The 15,650-nt window shown below is 41.2% G+C and overlaps 1 protein-coding gene across 1 annotated transcript in view; it reads left to right on the plus strand.

Moving 5' to 3' along the window:
• LOC306919682 (transient receptor potential cation channel subfamily M member 1-like) overlaps positions 1-15,650 on the plus strand; it is a gene marked incomplete at its 5' end in the record, with an annotated part of 80,592 nt that overhangs the window by 1,744 nt on the left and 63,198 nt on the right. Inside the window, 3 exons of the mRNA XM_079496237.1 lie at positions 2,951-3,128; positions 4,769-4,982; positions 6,188-6,312. Coding sequence (XP_079352363.1) covers positions 2,951-3,128; positions 4,769-4,982; positions 6,188-6,312 — 517 coding nt within the window. The remainder of the gene's footprint in view (positions 1-2,950; positions 3,129-4,768; positions 4,983-6,187; positions 6,313-15,650) is intronic.

The following is a 15,650-nucleotide window of genomic DNA, read 5'->3' on the forward strand; positions in this document are numbered from 1 at the left end:
TGGTGGCAGGATAGTATGATGCATTTCATCCCCGGCCATGTTTGTGCCGAATCTGAGGGGAACAAGATCAGTGGAGATCCCTCTGGTGGTGTTGTGCCCATGAGCGTCTCTGCTATTGAAGTAGTTAGAGGGCTTTGGTCCCCTGGGTATGAATCAGGCTTTTATATACAGTAGATACATGGGCGCTGGTCCCCTGGTTACGAATTATATATAGTGCTTTAATCCATGGTGCTTTTCATAGATTGCGCATTTCAAACACACATTCATACACCTTTACATAGATTGTGCATTGCATTCACCCATTCCCACACACATTCACACACCGAAGGCGGAGGAAACCATGCAAGGCACCAACCTGCACATCGGGAGCAATTATGGGTTCAGAGTCATTGCTCAAGGACACTTTGGCACTAACTCTGGGGGAGCCCGCGATCGGGCCGCTCTACCGGCCACTCTACCCCTGAGCCACTTCCACCCTTAGATATCTTGAAAACCATGGGCACATTGCAACTAAGTTGCTGTACTCTGTCCATCCCACCCTAGACCTACTGTACATTATACCTCTGTCCATCCCACCCTAGACCTACTGTACATTATACCTCTGTCCATCCCACCTTAGACCTACTGTACATTATACCTCTGTCCATCCCACCTTAGACCTACTGTACATTATACCTCTGTCCATCCCACCTTAGACCTACTGTACATTATACCTCTGTCCATCCCACCCTAGACCTACTGTACATTATACCTCTGTCCATCCCACCTTAGACCTACTGTACATTATACCTCTGTCCATCCCACCTTAGACCTACTGTACATTATACCTCTGTCCATCCCACCTTAGACCTACTGTACATTATACCTCTGTCCATCCCACCCTAGACCTACTGTACATTATACCTCTGTCCATCCCACCTTAGACCTACTGTACATTATACCTCTGTCCATCCCACCTTAGACCTACTGTACATTATACCTCTGTCCATCCCACCCTAGACCTACTGTACATTATACCTCTGTCCATCCCACCTTAGACCTACTGTACATTATACCTCTGTCCATCCCACCCTAGACCTACTGTACATTATACCTCTGTCCATCCCACCCTAGACCTACTGTACATTATACCTCTGTCCATCCCACCCTAGACCTACTGTACATTATACCTCTGTCCATCCCACCTTAGACCTACTGTACATTATACCTCTGTCCATCCAACCTTAGACCTACTGTACATTATACCTCTGTCCATCCCACCTTAGACCTACTGTACATTATACCTCTGTCCATCCCACCTTAGACCTACTGTACATTATACCTCTGTCCATCCAACCTTAGACCTACTGTACATTATACCTCTGTCCATCCAACCTTAGACCTACTGTACATTATACCTCTGTCCATCCCACCTTAGACCTACTGTACATTATACCTCTGTCCATCCCACCCTAGACCTACTGTACATAATACCTCTGTCCATCCCACCCTAGACCTACTGTACATTATACCTCTGTCCATCCCACCTTAGACCTACTGTACATTATACCTCTGTCCATCCCACCTTAGGCCTACTGTACATTATACCTCTGTCCATCCCACCTTAGGCCTACTGTACATTATACCTCTGTCCATCCCACCTTAAACCTACTGTACATTATACCTCTGTCCATCCCACCCTATAGACCTACTGTACATTATACCTCTGTCCATCCCACCTTAGACCTACTGTACATTATACCTCTGTCCATCCCACCCTAGACCTACTGTACATTATACCTCTGTCCATCCCACCTTAGACCTACTGTACATTATACCTCTGTCCATCCCACCCTAGACCTACTGTACATTATACCTCTGTCCATCCCACCCTAGACCTACTGTACATTATACCTCTGTCCATCCCACCTTAGACCTACTGTACATTATACCTCTGTCCATCCCACCTTAGACCTACTGTACATTATACCTCTGTCCATCTCACCTTAGACCTACTGTACATTATACCTCTGTCCATCCCACCTTAGACCTACTGTACATTATACCTCTGTCCATCCCACCCTAGACCTACTGTACATTATACCTCTGTCCATCCCACCCTAGACCTACTGTACATTATACCTCTGTCCATCCCACCCTAGACCTACTGTACATTATACCTCTGTCCATCCCACCCTAGACCTACTGTACATTATACCTCTGTCCATCCCACCTTAGACCTACTGTACATTATACCTCTGTCCATCCCACCTTAGACCTACTGTACATTATACCTCTGTCCATCCCACCTTAGACCTACTGTACATTATACCTCTGTCCATCCCACCCTAGACCTACTGTACATTATACCTCTGTCCATCCCACCCTAGACCTACTGTACATTATACCTCTGTCCATCCCACCTTAGACCTACTGTACATTATACCTCTGTCCGTCCCACCTTAGACCTACGGTATACGGTACATTATACCAGGGTTTCTCACACTGGGTGCCGTGGTTCAAGTCTCGGGGTGCCACAGAATCCTTTGAGAATATTTGGAATCAATCAATATCACTACTCAGATGCCAGTTTCACTGTACAGTTTCTTCTTGTTCAAAAAATAGCAGATCTAAAAGCTCACAATGCTGGGGTTCAATCTGTCCTAATGGAAACTGATATTTTCTGAACATTGTGTTATTGACATGCTGTATCTTTAGGGGGGAGAGATTAACATATTTACATACCGTGATATGACATAAATCTAAGGTTGTATAAAGTTTCCGGTTTTGTTGATCGAAGAGCGCGATCTAACTTATTCAATAATAAAAACTTAAATGACATCTGGGGATGTCAAGTGTTGGATTTGAGATGACGTCCAGGGATGTCATTGGCGGGGAATGGGACGTCATTAGTGGGGGATGGGACATCATTGGTGGTTAATGTGGTAACTTTGATCATGTGCTCTTTCAGGTGCGGCTGTGGTCAGCTGGTGTCGCAGCATGCGACCCCGCCCCCCGACTCCAAGGAGGAGGGGCTTGTGGTCGACCCCCCTGAGCGCTGGTCGGTTGCCAAACACACACAGGCCACGCCCACTGATACCTACGGCACCGTGGAGTTCCAGGGAGGAGGGCACGTCAACAAGGCTATGGTACTTATTTAGTCCACTGTAAAAATGTTGGTAGACTACCTTTTACACTGACGAAAAATACATTAAAACTAAGCTATGATGACTAAAACTATGACTAAATATATTAACAATTTTGTCAACAAATTGACTGTTAGGGAGGGACTAGTGGAGAATTAGAGATCCAGTAGAACTAAAAGACAAGCCATTTTATGTTTGGTTGCGCTCGGGTGAAAATAGCAGATCTACAAGGACCAGCTCAGTGGCCTTGTGGTTAGAGTGTCCGCCCTGAAACTGGGAGGTTGTTGGGGTTCGATCCCCGGCCGGATCACACCAACGACTGTAAAAATGGGACCCAATGCCTCCCTGCTTGACACTCAGCATCAAAGGGTTGGATTGGGGGGTCAAATCTACATAATCAAATGATTCCCGAGCGCGGCACGGCTGCAGCTCACCGCTCCTTGGCTGCGGCTCACTGCTCCAAGAGATGGGTCAAATGCGGAGAACAGATTTCACTGCGGTAACGTGTGTGACAAATCGTACGACTTTGACTTTGTAAAATGAGCCATTACGACACCATCAAAGCCCACCAAAATAAATTTTTGTTGACAAAATCAACTCTAGATTTAGAATTTAGAATATTATTCAAACGACTATGACTAAAACTACATGAAAAGAATTGCTGTGAGAATTAACACTGATCAGGACTCAGGAGACCACAAAGATAGAATGTCCCATAAAAAGGAGGTGTCACACTGCTGTGTTTTTCTTTTTGATTATAATGTCATCCAGACTTAATGTCTAACTGTACCTCGTGCTTAGTGTTGACATTTCTAACTAATTTCTAACTAAGTATTCAATCAATCAGCACTTTTCTAATGACTTCCTCATAGAGTACCAAATCCCCTGTCTCACGGAAGTAATTTCTCTATATGGAGAATAATATTGGGTCATCTTAGAATTGTCTCATATAAGAAATGTGGTCCAAAAATAAACAAACAAACAAATAACTAATTCGGCGGCGGTAACATTAACGTTTTCCCGCCGTCATTTGATGACAAACCTGTCAAACCGCCAGGATAACTTGTTTATTTTTGGAACACAGTTCTTATTTGCCGCAAAGTCTATGGGAATTCTGAATGGGGGAAAATAACGTGACCCAGGTATAGGATGAGTAAATTCAGTAAAGTCAGTGCTTCTTTTTTAACCCATTTAAGCCTGACGTCGAAATTTTAAAAAATGTCTTCTAAATCCTGAGAGCTTTCTGAAATAACTATGTTTCTGTATCAGTGGTGCTCAATATTTCATGTCAAGGACCCCCAAAATTGATATGTAATTGGCCACCGACCCCCATCTGAAAATATGTTATTCCAGGAACCTCTCAGAAGCAAAGATTTGAGTTAAAAACGTTCGCTCTGAAAGAATATATATTCAAAGATTTGCGCCACATTTTCACGATTTAAAAAAAATAGAAGACCTACAAGCTCATAGCGCGGCACTCGGTGCCGCGCTATGAGCTTGTAGATCTGCTATTTTTCAATAGCTAAAGCATAACATAATGCTTAAAACACCAAAAGGGGTTCCCGGACGCCCAGAATGGGTTAAAACAGGTTCCTAGCCCCACCGGCGCCTACTCATGGTTTTTCCCTCCTTTTGTCCTTCAGTACATCCGCTTGGCGTACGACTCCAAGCCAGACAACCTGCTGCACCTCATGGTGAAGGAGTGGGGACTGGAACTACCAACCCTGCTCATCAGCGTCCACGGAGGCCTGCAGAACTTTGAGCTGCAGCCCAAGATCAAGCAGGTGTTTGGCAGGGGGCTGATTAAAGCTGCTGTTACCACGGGAGCATGGATCTTCACTGGAGGAGTCAGTACTGGTAGGTTTACACATTATGAATGTATTAGTACATTCATGCATTAGTACATTAATGCAGCAGGTGTTTGGGAGGGGACTGATTAAAACTGCTGCACGGGAGCTTGGCTCCTTACTGGAGGAGTCAGTACTGGTACTGTAGGTCTAATGTATTAGTACATTAATGAGGAGTCAGTACTGGTAGGTTTAGACATTAGTAACCCTAGAACACTAAACCCGGGTGATTTTCATGTTCATGTGATTTTCATAATGTTGCTGATGTCTGAGGTGGGTGGGTCCTTGGGTATAGCTTCAGGATGCTCAGTGACATCATAGGTAGGTGTGTTTCCAATGCCTGGCTTTTGAAATTACGTCATGTGGCAGCCAAGTCTATGGATTTTTAATGTTTGTTTAGGGCACTGACGTGACGACGTAAGACGTCATCTGGCCAATATACATCTTGTGACTGATTGTCTTTATACAATAATAACGCACTGCATTCATGTCAACATATATATAGTGTGGCAGTGAATCTGCAATGATGCTCAATTGCTTCTAAAAGTCATAATGATGCTTCTTTTCAACATTACCAGGCACCCCTCACTTCACTCGACTGTGATTTTCTTTCCTACAGGCAGGTGTGAACATAGACATTCCGTGCATAGATGTGCCACGCAATGGTAGGCCTCAGGCCTCAGGTCTACCATTCTGAAATTTAATTTAATAATATTTGGACTGCTGGACAGCTGACAGTAGGCTCTCTTCACTCTTAAAAAAATGTAATTCAATTTAATTTCTTTGATGCTGAAGTAGGCCTTAATTTCAAAGTTTTTATGTGGAAATGAGATGAAGAAAGTCACCACTCGCACCACACATTTCTCTGCAAATAGTTTTAATACTGCCACATGTTGACAGGTGTGTGTAGGCTAAAGAGGCTTTAGGGAAACAGGTTTGTGTATTCATGCAGGAGGCCTTACGTACGTGCGCAATGAGGACAGGTATGGCTGTGCTCTAGTCTAGTCTAGGTTGTTTATTTCTATGTTGTTGTGTTTGACAGTGTTTCCCAAAAAAGGACATAGTGTTTGATTGGCTGCCAATTAGGCCGCACACAGGCTTCATGTGCGGCCTAGAGGGCAACTGAGCATGTGCAACACCAGGTGTCGTTTGGGAAACCGGGCCATTGACTGTTAGGAGTGATTTGTCTAACACTTTTCTTTGATTGGCTCTTAGGAGTGATTCGTCACGTGGGTGATGCGTTGAAGGACCACTCCTCTAAGTCTAGAGGTAAGGTGTGGGCCATCGGCATGGCTCCCTGGGGCATCATCGAGAACAAAGAAGACCTCATTGGTCGAGATGTAAGTACCATGGCGTTCCTACATTTAGATGTGTACGTACCATGGAGTTCCTACATTTATTTAGACTAGAGGACTTTGGGGGTGGTTCTGGACAACCAGCTATCTGACACCGGACACTGCACTCCCTGTGGAGGTGTGGAACCTGTGTGTTGAATTTGAAGTCGGTGGGGCGAACAGTTCTCGAGTTACGTGGATTAAGGATAAGGAAAACTTTATTGTCCATAAAATTTACATCAAATGGAAATTTGTCTTTGGCACACCAGCAGTCAGTTACAACAATAAAACATTACATAAACTACACAGATTACACACATTAAAATACTATATAAAATGCATTCACATAAACACAGCAACAGTGATCATGAACAGTGGGTGTTAGGTGAACTATTTAAACATTTTCTTATTTAAAATGTCCACAGCAGTTGGCACAAACAAAGTTTTGTAACGCTTCTTTTTAGCTAGTTTTGCCCTAAACCTACAGATTACAGAGATTACAGATGTACGTACTCACGTACGTACACACAGAGATTTGGTGCATTTATAGATAGATGTACAAGTAACATGGAGTACAGCGAGATCACCGCAATTGTCTGCATTTATCATTGTATCGTGAGTCGTGACTAGGGACGTGAATTAATGAATTAATTGATAAATGAACCTTATCGATCAAGTTTTTTCTTCCTTAATCAAATATTTATTTGACCATTTGACATACAGGGCCAGGCAATTGCATCTCTGTATGAGGAATACAAATTAATTGAAATGTGCCGTCACATCACATCAGTCACAGCAGAGCCGTTTCTGTGGCTACCAAGGTGGGGGGGGGGGACGACTTTTTTAACCGTCCTACATGACTTGAGCGTGCTGCCCGCTCAGATCTCACATCTGGTCTGAGGATGTGTAGACCAGTTTGTTCCCTGTAGAGTAGACATGTGGAGCATCAGTTTGTTCCATGTAGACATGTAGAGCAGAATCAGTTTGTTCCATGTAGACAAGTAGAGCAGAATCAGTTTGTTCCATGTAGACATGTGAAGCATCAGTTTGTTCCATGTAGACATGTAGAGCATCAGTTTGTACCATGTAGACATGTGAAGCATCAGTTTGTTCCATGTAGACATGTAGAGCATCAGTTTGTTCCATGTAGACATGTAGAGCATCAGTTTGTTCCATGTAGACATGTAGAGCATCAGTTTGTTCCATGTAGACATGTAGAGCACAGTTTGTTCCATGTAGACATGTGAAGCATCAGTTTGTTCCATGTAGACATGTAGAGCATCAGTTTGTTCCATGTAGACATGTGAAGCATCAGTTTGTTCCATGTAAACATGTAGAGCATCAGTTTGTTCCATGTAGACATGTAGAGCATCAGTTTGTTCCATGTAGACATGTGAAGCATCAGTTTGTACCATGTAGACATGTAGAGCATCAGTTTGTTCCATGTAGACATGTAGAGCATCAGTTTGTACCATGTAGACATGTAGAGCATCAGTTTGTTCCATGTAGACATGTAGAGCACAGTTTGTTCCATGTAGACATGTAGAGCAGCATCAGTTTGTTCCATGTAGACATGTGAAGCATCAGTTTGTACCATGTAGACATGTAGAGCATCAGTTTGTTCCATGTAGACATGTAGAGCATCAGTTTGTACCATGTAGACATGTAGAGCATCAGTTTGTTCCATGTAGACATGTAGAGCACAGTTTGTTCCATGTAGACATGTAGAGCAGCATCAGTTTGTTCCATGTAGACATGTGAAGCATCAGTTTGTTCCATGTAGACATGTAGAGCATCAGTTTGTTCCATGTAGACATGTAGAGCACAGTTTGTTCCATGTAGACATGTGAAGCATCAGTTTGTTCCATGTAGACATGTAGAGCATCAGTTTGTTCCATGTAGACATGTAGAGCAGAATCAGTTTGTTCCATGTAGACATGTAGAGCAGGCTGCTCTACATGTCTACATGGAACAAACTGATGCTGCTCTGAGCAGCATCAGTTTGTTCCATGTAGACATGTAGAGCATCAGTTTGTTCCATGTATACGGTTGTCTGGCATTGGACAGATCACCTGTTAATGATCACATTATGGATGAACTGAGAACATTTTACACCTCTTTGACTCGGCGTTTCAGCAGAACTACAGAAATAGGTCTATCACACAGAACTTAATATTACCCTTTGTGAAATATTAAAGGTGTTGTAAGGGATATATGTAGTTAAAATAGCTCTAGTAATCATTGATATAATTATTGTTTGTAACAGGTCTTCCCATGTCTCCATATCCAGTCAGTCGTATAACTCATATAGGATACATACAGAATATAAGTGAAACTGTAAGGGAAACTGGAAGAAATTGAACTAAAACACAAGCTGATAAATCTTTGCAGGGTTCTCTCTCCTTTAGGATGACATTTGTAACCCACATGTACATTTATTTCTGTTTACCAAAGAGATTGTGCGAAGGGCAGACTCCTGGTACTGAACAAAGACTGCATGTTTAAAGGGATGTTTCACTTTCAAACATATTTGGGGGATTTTAACATCTACTCAGACTTTTGTGAGGACCCCATTTTTTAAGTTGATTTGTTTAACATAATGTGTCACTATAGCCTATAGATCAAGCTTGTACATTTTAATTCTAAGAAAAATAAAACGGGAAGAAAAAACAACCTTTCATAATAGCATTTTGAATATAATGGCAGTTTGTTTTAGTGTTGAGTAACACAAAACAATATTGTATTCTATATTTTTATAAAGCACAAACAAACGATTGATTCAAAATACAATACAATACAATACAAAAAACACTGATACGAGGAAAAATAAACAAAAACAATGTTTACATCAGGGTCCTCCATTTTCAATTAATCCGAACATTTAATGACATACAACTAAAATCGTCTAAATGTAAACTACAGCAAATCTGGGGAATCTGTAACATGGCAGAAGACAGTAGCCTACATTTGGTCTAACTGGCTGGAAACTATTGACTCAGTGAATGAGGAGTAGTACTAAAAATAAAGGTCTGTTCAAATAGTAGTTAAGTTTACTTAACCATCATCACCATCATATTAATCTAGAATCAGCATACATGTAATGTTAAACAGTTTAGCCTTAAACAATTGTTTAAAAAATACCATATGGATCAACATGTTACACTTGGTTGTAATGTGGATTAATATGTGTGCGGCCAGGACATTTCCAGTGGCTCAAACTAGTAAAATTCTAACACAAGAGTCAACAGTTTAAATCCAGTGTGTACAACCTTGTGAAAGTCTAAATTATTTGAATTACTAACAGCTTTTCCACACACCTCATCATTATTTGGGTTTCTCCCCAGTGTGAATTCTATGGTGGGTTTTAAGGCTGGACATTTGAGAGAAGTGTTGTCCACAATTATCACATCCATAGGGTTTCTCTCCAGTATGAATTCTCTGGTGTGTTTTAAGGTGTGCCATTCTAGAGAAGTGTTGTCCACACTGATCACATCTGTAGGGTTTCTCTCCAGTGTGAATTTTCTGGTGCCTTTGAAGGTCCTCCATTCTAGAGAAATGTTGTCCACACTGATTACATCCATAGGGTTTCTCTCCAGTGTGAATTCTCTGGTGTCTTTTCAGGGTGGACTTGTCAGAGAAGTGTTGTCCACACTGATCACATCCATAGGGTTTCTCTCCACTGTGAATTATCTGGTGTGTTTTAAGGCTGGACATTCTAGAGAATTGTTGTCCACACTGATCACATCCATAGGGTTTCTCTCCAGTGTGAATTCTCTTGTGGTTTTTAAGGATGGACATTCTACAGAAATGTTGTCCACATTGATCACATCCATAGGGTTTCTCTCCAGTGTGAATTCTCTGGTGTCTTTTCAGGGTGGACTTGTCAGAGAAGTGTTGTCCACACTGATCACATCCATAGGGTTTCTCTCCACTGTGAATTATCTGGTGTGTTTTAAGGCTGGACATTCTACAGAAATGTTGTCCACATTGATCACATCCATATGGTTTCTCTCCAGTGTGAATTCTCTTGTGGTTTTTAAGGATGGACATTCTACAGAAATGTTGTCCACATTGATCACATCCATAGGGTTTCTCTCCAGTGTGAATTCTCTGGTGTCTTTTCAGGGTGGACTTGTCAGAGAAGTGTTGTCCACACTGATCACATCCATAGGGTTTCTCTCCACTGTGAATTATCTGGTGTGTTTTAAGGCTGGACATTCTAGAGAATTGTTGTCCACACTGATCACATCCATAGGGTTTCTCTCCAGTGTGATTTCTCTGGTGTGTTTTAAGGCTGGACATTCTACAGAAATGTTGTCCACATTGATCACATCCATATGGTTTCTCTCCAGTGTGAATTCTCTTGTGGTTTTTAAGGATGGACATTGTAGAGAATTGTTGTCCACATTGATCACATGCATATGGTTTCTCTCCAGTGTGAATTCTCTGGTGTATTTTAAGGTGTGTTATTTGAGAGAAGTGTTGTCCACACTGATCACATCCATAGGGTTTCTCTCCAGTGTGAATTCTCTTGTGTGTTTTAAGGTGTGTCATTATAGAGAAGTATTGTCCACACTGATCACATCCATAGGGTTTCTCTCCAGTGTGAATTCTCTGGTGTCTGGTAAGTTTGAACATTGTAGGGAAGCGTTTACCACACTGATCACATCCATAGGGTTTCTCTCCAGTGTGAATTCTCTGGTGTCTTTTCAGGGTGGACTTGTCAGAGAAGTTTTGTCCACACTGATCACATCCATATGGTTTCTCTCCAGTGTGAATTCTCTTGTGGTTTTTAAGGATGGACATTGTAGAGAATTGTTGTCCACATTGATCACATGCATATGGTTTCTCTCCAGTGTGAATTCTCTGGTGTCTTTTCAGGGTGGACTTGTCAGATAAGTTTTGTCCACACTGATCACATCCATATGGTTTCTCTCCAGTGTGAATTCTCTGGTGTCTTTTCAGGGTGGACTTGTCAGAGAAGTGTTGTCCACACTGATCACATCCATAGGGTTTCTCTCCAGTGTGAATTCTCTGGTGTTTTTTCAGGGTGGACTTGTCAGAGAAGTCTTGTCCACACTGATCACATCCATAGGGTTTCACTCCGGTGTGAATTCTCTGGTGTATTTGAAGTCTGGACATTGTAGGGAAGCGTTTACCACACTGATCACAGCCGTGTTGTTTTTGCATAGCCAAGCTTCTTTGTTCATTCACCTCTGGTAGAATAGGTAAACCAGGCTGATGATTCAACACTGAATTGAAACAGACAAATTAAACATTGCTTAGTTGTACTTCATGGACTTGATTCGACAATATGTTGTGTATTTTAGAAAAAGAGACACATGACGGTATTTAAGTCAATATTAAAACAAAACAAATAAACATGACTTTTTATGACATGCTGTATATCCATATAGACACAGTAAGTAACTTACAGAGGTCTTGATGATCATTGGGTCCTCCATGTTGAGCAGAACTGTTCATGGTGGTATTGGTAGAGTTCATCTTCAGCTGAAGTCTGGAGTCCACAGTCATATGTGATCAGAAATGATTGATATCCTGGATGAGTTGTGGAGAACTGACTGGCCAAAGAGCAGAACAATAGCATCATGTCTCCACCAATCACAACCTAACAAACTGCTGCATGCTCCACCCCTCTGTAGCTCCTCCCCCAGGTCATGCTCTATGCAACATTCTAGAAATAAACAGCTAACTCTGAGATTGCTTTGTAAGCTTCGTATTTAATGAATCTAAATTATATCCAAATTATAATACATTGATGTATGGACAAAAGTACATGCTATTAGTCTGTGTGGACGTGAGTAAAGTCAAAGCAGGAGTCGGCATGAATCCCAAATAACAGACACTGTCAGAGTCAAAGCATAATATAATATAGAAAGCATGATTATTTAGTTATTGGTAAATCAGGAAACAAATAACTGAAACAAAATAAATAAAAATACATTACAGCGCAGAAGAGAAAGAAAGAGAATAACTCAATCAAATGCAGTGGGAATTTGGTCTTTAATTGTGCAATGAAAGTTCAATTTGAGAGTTTTTCCATGTAGGGTGCATAAAAACTGCTGGTTTATAATAAACCTTAAAAACCTCAAAGGAGTAGTTCCTACCAAGCACTCTCCATTGGGACTCCTACTGGAGACTGATGTTCACACATTATATGCTATGGATATTATGTAAATGCAATGAGTATCTGGATAATATATGTCTAACAGTATTGAATAATATAAGTGGATATTAATTAATGCAGCAAAGTCAAAGAGGATTGCTCTACATTATTTCCGTAACATCAGAACCAAGTAGAACCAGCTCTGGTGAAGAAACAACTGCTCATACTGTGATTTACATCCCAGCGTCTTACAAAGAAAAACAGTTAGGCCTATTTGTTTTCCAAAACACAAACTGCCACCCACCCCTAAAATGATTGCAGACAGTCTTCATAAATAGTACACAAGCCTTCATATCCTGTCTTTTAGCAGTATACTACCACATCCCCTGTACTTGTATTATTATTTTATTAAGGTGCAATGTAAGTTCAATTTGTTTCCACTTTAAAAACTGGTCAAAACTGGTCAAGGCCTAACAACAAATTAGTATATTGTCAAATACCCTTAGTCTCATAGCCCATTGTGTAATGTGTAGGCCTGTATGCAGAAACATGTGTCCATACAGTATTACTAATTCATGATCAGGATATGTCAGGATAAATCCTTATAATAATAATCATATCCTATATTCACGATTACATTGTTATTAACAACAGTGTGGAAACCTGGACAACGTTAAGTCTTTAAGTCATTGTTCAGGTTGTGTTGCTCTGAGGGAATGAGGAGCACTCAGGTGTGTGGAATATATATAAAATATATATTTTTTTATAAGCAAACATTTGTAACTAAAATCTTTCTCAAGGTCTCTGGAACATATTTATAGATGGGGGTCTGCACTCCGCAGTCAAAATACATATAATTATATGGGTTAAAAAAAAAAAAGCACCATTAATATAGAAACATATGACTCCCAGAGGCCCTATGCTGTTGCATAGGGCATGCCATTGTGAAATTTGTTTCACTCACCAGACTCCAAAAATGATTTGAAGGTCAGTTGCCCTTCGTAGCAAATGTACTTCTGTCTGTCTCTACACTTGACCCTTACAGCCTGCATCCTTTAAGACAAATAAATAATAAGAGTTACTATGATGATAAAGGGCAGTGGTCTTCAACCCATTTCATATCAAGGCCCATTATTCTTTCAGCATGAGCCCTGGACCACCATTTCATGAGATTTAGCCTCTCAGACCCAACCCATTGATCAAAAATAATTCTACATTCTCTAATTATGATGTATACTTGTAAATGAAGTAATGCAGATGTTTAACAATAATTGAATTATTGAGTGTAAAATGTAACCTCATGCGTTAAAGAAATAACTATATGGGTCAAGAGTTAAAGATCTATAAGGGTCCATTTGGTTACCAACTCTCCATTTAGCTGGGGACCACCTGGAACCCCCTCAAGGACGACTGGTGGTCCCCGGACCACTGGTTGAAAACCACCGAGGGCACAACAATTCATTCACCGAGTAGTGTTACAAATAGAAACCATTACAAAAGCCCCATCCAAGGGTCGGCTCGATACCACTTTGCATGTGCATCTAGCTAAATCCTGTTTGAAAGCTGGGTATAAAGTATCTTTCAACTCACATACCTAACGTTATGGTGTCGATGACGCCGCGACAGCACACGTCTTTTACGAATCCCCCCCACATCCCATCTCTGAGCTGCTATTGAAAGAATGTGTGTGGAACCAGTTTCATTTGAGTTCGCCTCGTACACCAACAACCAAAGTTGTTTCGTACAACAACAACTTGTGTTGTGCTAGCAGCCTAGCATAGTGTGCTACTGGTAAGGGTGTGCGACCGTGAAAAGTCTGGGCGGAAACCCGTGAACCACTTTGGTTCCACATTAAGAGTCGATCCACAAACACAATACAAGAGAAATTTCAAATATAAAGTGCTTTACCCCTGAGCCACGGATGTTACATTACTGTAAGGTCCCACACAAATATCTCTATAGTCCGTATTGTGCAATAAAAAACATTTGAATCCAATCGTTGGCCATTTCATCATAGAGTTGTAATGTATCAGGGTGCAGTACACATCGGAACCGATAGGTTGACGTAGTTGAAATCATAGGGGAAACCCCGGAGAAAAATGCCCACCGATCGGATTAAAATGCTTTTTATTAGACAATACGGAATATACGGGTCATTCTGTGGGCCCAAACAGAATTGTAACATCCATGGGGTAAGCACAAAGCACTTTATATTTGAAATCTGAGCGTGTATGTATATGTACGGCCGGGGAAATATGGAGAACAGGCAAAAACAAATTTACTCTGTTCAGAGTCAAACACACGTGTGTCTCGCCACTAGCTCAGCAGCAAAGTATGCTATTGTAACATAATTGTTCCGTCTCCTGTACTATGTCTACTTGTCAGGTTGCATATTGTATCGATGTCAGTTTGTTTGGATAGTTTTATGACCAAGCAAGCATGCTCACGGACTACAGAATGGAAATAAGCTTCTCGGCCCATTCACATGAAAACCGACATGATTGTTAATGTGTGAACCGCCCCTCCCTGGTAAATACATGAATGAATAAACATGATAGCAATACTGTTCATACTGTAATACTCGTGTTGCACCGACGTACATGGCGTTAATACGTTATGCTATTAATTAAAAAGTTGTTTAATCAATAGTGTGCCTGCTAACGTAGCGTTAGCTAACATGCTAACATCCAAGTAGTCGTGGCCAGCTGGAAGCTGTAATGTTCCAAATCAGTTACAAACATTGCCGTTTACTAAGTTAACCAATAATAATCTTACCTGGTATTTGATCCATCAAAGTGAAGAAAAGGTTTCAATGAAGTCCAATATCGCTACAAAAGTTGTATTGTGCGGTCACTGTGGTGGTGCCGATGCGGAGAAGTGCCTTGTACTGCTAAGCTTAGTGCCTTCGGAGAAAATGGCGCCTTCAGATTCAAAAAATCTAGGCATAGTAGGCGTGGCCTTGCTGTATTACTCCAATAGAAATTCTTCTGGAATATTGCTCTCACTCTATTGGTCACAGGAGATGAATATACCTCCAAAAGAGCACATTTGACTATTTGAGAGGAAAATAATAACTCTAAAAATACTCCCCAGTTTTTCCTGTGTAGACATGTAGAGCATCAGTTTGTTCCATGTAGACATGTGAAGCAGCAGTTTGTTCCATGTAGACATGTGGAGCATCAGTTTGTTGTAGACACATGGAGCAGTATTGTTTTAA

The sequence above is a fragment of the Electrona antarctica genome (genome assembly GCF_951216825.1).
Source record: "Electrona antarctica genome assembly, chromosome: 3".
In the NCBI taxonomy this organism is placed as follows: domain Eukaryota; kingdom Metazoa; phylum Chordata; class Actinopteri; order Myctophiformes; family Myctophidae; genus Electrona; species Electrona antarctica.